General features: G+C 39.7%; 1 protein-coding gene across 1 annotated transcript; it reads left to right on the top strand.

The window, feature by feature from the left end:
• The first annotated feature begins 379 nt into the window (after positions 1 to 379).
• Positions 380 to 2,643, top strand: LOC143572283 (sinalpyl alcohol oxidase Nec3-like). The gene is made up of 3 exons (XM_077057483.1): positions 380 to 615; positions 800 to 1,465; positions 1,720 to 2,643. Exons 1-3 carry the CDS (start codon positions 501 to 503, stop codon positions 2,613 to 2,615), a joined length of 1,677 nt encoding a protein of 558 aa, XP_076913598.1. The 5' UTR covers positions 380 to 500; the 3' UTR covers positions 2,616 to 2,643.
• The last annotated feature ends 4,353 nt before the right edge of the window (positions 2,644 to 6,996 follow it).

Here is a 6,996-nt window from a genome sequence, read left to right as displayed (position 1 = left end):
AATATCTTCATCCACCAGTTCAACCGTGATATTTGTAGATTCCAAGCAACTCAATTATTATAGGGAAAATTCTCAAAATAGTCCAAATTAGGATTGTGATTGACTATTCAAATCTCACGCCACGATTACCAATGTATTGCTGCAGATAGGTTTTCATGGACTATTTTGAGAATTTTAAAAAATTTGGGACTATTTTGAAAATCTCTCTTCTAATTTGGATTATTTTAGGAATTTTCTCATTAGTATATGCCATGGCGCCTTGCCAATTACGGCATTGCAAGATAATGACATTTGTAGATTCATTTTCTAGTTTCCTTGAAGATATTATAAATTAGATTTGAATTGAATTGATGTGTATGCATAACAGTTTACCCAATAATGTGATTGAATACTTTATCAACACGATATGCATTTCATACAACAAGCTCTAGACAAAGTCAACTAAATTTTTAGTGTCAAAGATCAACACCTCTCTCTCTCTCTTTTGTGTATTTGAAAATATGAGTAAGAAGACAAACTATCAAGTTTTGCAAGAGGCTGCACTCCTTTTTTTGTTGATCTACGTTACTTTCTCCTTGAAGGTCAAGTGTTTCTTACAGCCTAATTCTCTTCCAGGCATGCATCTCTAACCCCTCTTCTCTCTTATCCTCGATCTTGACATGTTTTACATGTTGCAGAAGTACTTTGCCTAATCTGCAATGAGCACTCAACCTAGGCGTGAAGTACTCATAGAGCACTTGAAACCTCGGCACGATTTTAATTTGCAACCAAATCAATTTTTTTTGTGTATGCTATGCAGATGAAAGTTATCTAGGATTCACACATAAAGCCACTGATTTCACTCCAGCTCAAGAATATGATTACATCATTGTTGGAGGAGGGACTTCCGGTTGTCCACTAGCCGCCACTTTATCCGAAAAGTATTCTGTATTACTACTCGAGCGAGGTGGTGTAGCCGGATCGGATCCTAACATTATGTACGAAAATCGATCTTTAAACTCGTTCATAACTGCGAACCATGATAATTCCCCCGCTCAAATCTTTTTCTCTGAAGATGGTGTGTTCAACACTAGAGGTAGAGTATTGGGAGGTAGTAGTATGATAAATTTCGGGTTTTATTCCCGAGCTGATGATTACTTTTATGAGAACTCGGGTATTGAATGGGATATGAGTGCGGTTAAAAGAGCGTACGAGTGGGTAGAGAATAGTATTGTCACTCGTACAGATGGGTTACGTAAGGGGCAAGCTTCTACGTATAATGCGTTTGTAGAAGCTGGAATTGGTCCGGACAATGGGTTCATTCTGGACCATGTTCAAGGCACCAAGATTGGCGGTTCGACGTTTGATGATTCCGGGAGGAGACATGGTGCGGTCGAACTTTTAAGTAAAGCCAACCCTCGTAATTTAAACGTGGTGGTTTATGCAACGGTTGATCGAGTCATGTTCTCCACCGTTAATTCTTTAGGTATATGTGTACATCAATGCTTCATTTACATCTTCTTTTAGACACTATGGTTATTATATACGTGGTCCATAAATTTGGTCGCAATCTATATCTCAGTTAAAGGGCGGTCGCCAAATGAGATTATTGATTCTGACGGCGACATTATCAATCGCAAATAGCTAGCAACTAATGTTAACAGTCTCATATACTTGATCCAATTTCTTTCATGTATTGCTATTAACTAATGTTAACTTTTTTACTTTTATATTATACAGCCGCGGTTGGCGTTACATACCATGATTCCAAAGGTACTCAACATGAAGTACATATAAGAAAAGGCGGAGAAGTGATTTTGAGTGCCGGAGCTATTGGGAGTCCACAGCTTTTGCTACTAAGTGGATTAGGGCCAAGTTCGGCGCTTTCATCGCTAAATATTCCAGTTATCCTTGACCATCCGTTTATCGGGCAATTTATGGCTGATAATCCTCGTAACGGAGTTAATCTTCTAGTACCAGTGAGACTAGATAATGTAGGCGTTCGTGTGGCCGGGATTACAAATAGTGGCCCATACGTCGAGTCTACAGCGATCCCACGACTTGCATCAATCCTACCTTTCATACCTTTCTTAAATTTCATTCCACCAATAAACTTAAGTGTCGTGGTAGTTGGAGGAAAGGTCTCTAGACCAAAATCAACCGGCTCACTAAGCTTAAAATCATCTACTGATGTGACAGTTAGTCCAAGTGTCCGGTTTAATTATTACTCGCGCACTGAAGATATTCTTCAGTGCGGAAATCTTATTGAAGTACTTAGAAAAGTGTTGGATACTCAGGCTATGGATGACTATAAGTTTCCTGGAATCCTTGGTCCTAACCATTTTAGTTATATCGGTCCATCGTTACCCGAGGACTCATCGGATGAGGAGTCCATTGCTAAATTCTGTCGTGAAACATTGGCTACATTTTGGCATACACATGGTGGATGTTTAGTGAACAAGGTGGTTGATGGTCGTTTAAAAGTCATGGGAGTCGATTCTTTGCGAGTTGTGGATGCTTCTACGTTTTTTAACTCACCGGGAACGAATCCTCAGGCAACTATTTTAATGTTAGGTCGATATATTGGTGAGAAAATAGTTAATGAGAGAGTAGCACATGATGGTGTTCATTCTTGATATTATTAAATAATGTATCTGATTTATTTTATATAATGTGCTGTAAATCTAAGTTACCCTATTTTTTATTTATCGTTTCTGGATACTTTATTCCAAATGATTTAGATCCAAACTACTCAAGTTGTTTACGGAGAGGGATACTTATGGGTACTATTTATACATCATTCAATTATGCACTACAACCTTATTTCTATCTTTAAGTATTTGTACCTTAAACTTTTTGTCTAATTTTTTGTTATTCAATTACAATAAATGCAAAAAAAATGAATCAATTTTCTGTGACAAATATTTGCATGGAATGAAATCATGCAACCTACCAATATGGCGTGGTGATGGTGTTACCATATGATAGGCACCTCCCGTGTCAATGGATCCTAGCCATGAATGATAAACGAAACAAAAGACGGGTTGTTGCAACAAGGAGACGTTTAGGACTGTTCCACCCAGGTGGACCCGTTAAAAAGAAAAGGGATCCATAATTGTTTATTCCATGCAAACTTTTTAAATTACTAGTTATTGTTTTTCTATAATGCACGTTGTTTTTATTATGTTTTTTTACCTTTTTTTTCTTTCCAATAAAATAGGTTAGTGGAGTCATTAGTTACTACTTATTGGTTTTGTAAAACTGTTTTTTAATCTTTTCAGAAAGTTAAAACAAAAAATATTTTTGTAATTGTCAAACAAAATTATACTTATTGGCTTTTTGAAAACACCAATAAGCCAATAAGTATTTTTCAAACTCAATCCCAAACATAGTTTATTTCTTTTCTTTTATATGTATCGAACAAATGGCAATGAAAAGTTAGAATGTGTATTTTGATAAATTGAGTTTTTTCTCCGGTTAGTTTACTCATTGGATTATGAGTTGATTAATTGTTACTGTGCTAGTTCAAACTTGCATGTTTGGATGGTGTTCTTGGAGCCTAAATTTGAATTAAGTGGTGTATATGTATCTTAAAACTTGTTTAGTATTTCCCTACGAGTAGTTCGGGTGGCATTTCTGTATTTTGAATTACCGTTGTCTATCTGTTTTTTGTTTGATTACAATTTTCATGCCCGTTACCTGTGATATTGCTATCATATGGTATCAAAGCCGAAGAGATCTGTTTCGACTCACTGTCGTTCACTACTATCTATATTGGCTCGTTATAGTTTCCAAAAAAAAATTATAATGTTTCTTACTTTTCTCATAGAAGTGCCTCCTAAGAGTTCACTTATATCCAACATGATGAAGAGCCCGTGTATGATGACAAAATGACCGAGCCCAATAACAAAGAGTGCTTATATGTTCAAAATGCTCTTGGTGGGGTTGTTCACGACGACGGAAGTACAATTGAGAATATGAGTAAAAGAGAAGGCATAACAAAGGTTCATGTTGGTCATGCTATGGTGGATGGTTGTTTTTCTGGCTTTGGATGCAAGGACCCGACATTTATCAGCAAAGGGGGTCCAAAACTAAACCCCACATTATGGGTTGGATTTGCAGGCGAACACATATCCAACAAGGAACCTTGTTCGAAGCTAGTTCACAAATTGGTTTGGTCAGATCAAGGTATTAAAACACAAATTCTAGGCTCAATTATTGCTCGAAATTCGCAACATCTTAATACCCAGATTACAAGTACAACATATCTTCAGACGGATCCTTCAAGTTTGTAAGGCCCGTTTCGGTATTTGTCTTTCGTATTTGTAATTAGTATCGTTTATGTCGTTAGTTTACTTGCTTATGTATGTTTGGGCCCGAGGCCTTATTGTACTTAGAGCCCATTGGGTCAATTATAATGAAAGAGCGTATGATAATATACACACTATATAAAGTGTGTGTATAACATACACAATATAACCTTTTTCCATAATATACTTGTTAACCTACAAACTCTCTCTCCTTCCATCTTCATATTTCGGCTCCCTTAACACCATCACAAGATTCGATATCTCGGTCCTAGCTAGTTGTTTTCGCCAACTAGTTGAGAGGTTGATCCAAGATGACTAGTACTTAGTTTGTTTGTTGTTTGATCCGGTCACAAGACCTATAATTGGTATCAGAAAAGATCAGATAGTGATGAAGTTGAGGTTGGAGAGGAGGAAGAGGATTATGATGATGATCCTAATGATAATGATGGTCAGGATGAAGGTGATGATCAGGAGGAAGAACAGGAGGATGGGCCTGTTGATGAACACGTTGATGAGTCCGAAACAGAGTTTGAAGTTCTATTGTTAAAGAGGGCAGATCGAAGAAGAAACATGACAAGTCAAAGAGGAAAGTTGGTGAGTCCTCGAAAGCATCTGCTGCTACTGCTGAGGAAGAAGAGGAAGACGAGCCTGAACGTCCTCTAAAAAACAGTTGAAGAAGATAAAGGACTCCAAGAAGCCTTCACCTTCTAAGGTGCCTCAACTCAAGGTAACTTTTCCTTCGATTTCCGTGATGTTGTCACATTACTTAGCAATCCAAACCACATCACCTCAAACTTCCATTCATGACCCACATGTAGGATCCCCCAGGACCTTAGCCAAAACCCTAAAAGCCCTCCAAGACAAACAAATCAAAATCACCAAAACCCAAACCCCAATCTCACCCAAATCCAAACCCAAAACCAAAATGATCTCACCCAAAGCCCCAACCAAACCAAGACTTAGAATTGTCCTTAGAAAGAAACCCAAAATCGAAAAACCATCCCACGTAGATGAACCGACCCGTTACCTCACCCGAAACCTCCCCATCCCGCTTAAACGAACCAATGCCCTCCATGTTTGAGGGCATACATATAATCACCCAACCTAGGACCACCATACCCGTCACCTCACCCACATACCAATTTGCTTCACCCATTAGGATACATCATTTTGGTCATCCACATTCATTACATCTAGCCCAACCCAAACCACCTCAACCACCATAGAAACAACCACCACAACAACCGGCCTACCCTTAGCCATTACCACATCCTTCCCAACCTTGTCCCTAACCTTACCCAACCCAGCCACACCTCACCCGACCATATCCACCATACCTACCTCAAATCTTAGAAGCCCAGTGAGTACAACCACTCCCATCTCAAGTGGGAAATCGAAGAAGTCTCTCGTGTTCAAAGATCATGTCCTCGATAGGATCACGGCACTGGAAGAGGGAACTCATGTTGATCAAATTCTTAAAAGATCAACAAGACATCAACCAGGATGTCACTCGTCAACATGATGCCTTGGCCAATCAATTGGCTATTCTTCAAGAAAAACGTGACCTGGATCAAGCCAGAATCGAAAGTCAGCAGAACTGGATCTATATCAGTTGCAGAAAATAATTGACAATCAGCAACAGTTAATCAACAAGAACTCTCTGCAAACTCTGATCAACACGTTGACATGGAAAGACTTAAGTCTCGAGTTAGACATTTGGAGACTTATCTCCCCTCCTCTTCTAACTTTGCTGATAACTTCAGAAGGGAGATTGAGTCTACACTTGATAAAGTGTGGATAGACTTTGAACGTTTGAATTCAAGGGTGAGCGGGTTGGAAGGTTGTGAAAGTAGGGATGTGAGCAGGGTTATGGGAGAGAGCGTGAGAATGCAAAATCTTGTTGAGCAGTTGGAGGAAGAGTTAGAGAATCAACCCGCCGAAAAGAGGCGTGTGAATGAGTCGCTAGCTAACCGATACCTTTTTGTAATGGAGGTTATGCGGTTAACAGATGAGAACGTTGAGAACCTGAGGTTTCATCTGATGAGGACCTTTCGAAGGTTTCTTCGTGTAGCGGAGTCTAGGGTTGAGCAATTCAACCGGCGACAAACTATGCTTTCTCGTTTAGTCACTGATGCCAAAAGGGTCAGAGCTCTAGGAAGTGTACACGGCTTCCTCTACACGGGAGAGCAAAAAAAGGATGGAGGTGAAGGAGGTTCAGGCTCAAAGGCTTCTAATGAGCCTGAAGTTGTTGTAGGAACCGTTACCGGCACTGAACCTGCAGCTACTATTGCTATTTCATCTGAGCAGGTATGTACTACAAGTTCATCACTTGTTGCACCAATAACTAGTGCACAAGTAAGTGCTGTGTTCACCACTTCTATAATTGTTCATCCCGTTGCACAACGATTAGCTCGAGGTGGTGGTGATGATGGGGATGATGATGATGAGTCTGATAGTGGAGACGAGGATGATGATGAGGAAAATGATGATGAGGACGATGACCACGAGCACGATAGCTTTGATGATACTCGTGGTGGTGGCAATGGTGATGGTAGTGGTAGTGGTAATGGAAGTGGAAGTGGTAGCGGTGATGCTACCGGATATAAGGCGACTGATGATGAGCCGCCAAAGGAGGCTGAGAAAACGAGGGAATCGGATGCTGCGGTGGAGGCTGAGCTTGCCTCTTTACTAAACGTTTGCTCTTTTG

Source organism: Bidens hawaiensis, unplaced genomic scaffold, assembly GCF_021521415.1.
Source record: "Bidens hawaiensis isolate Kalapana, Puna unplaced genomic scaffold, B.hawaiensis_p1.1 tig00025792_1, whole genome shotgun sequence".
NCBI classification, from domain to species: Eukaryota; Viridiplantae; Streptophyta; class Magnoliopsida; order Asterales; family Asteraceae; genus Bidens; species Bidens hawaiensis.
The sequence above is the reverse complement of the archived record's forward strand: the minus strand, read 5'-3'. Positions and strand labels throughout refer to the sequence as shown.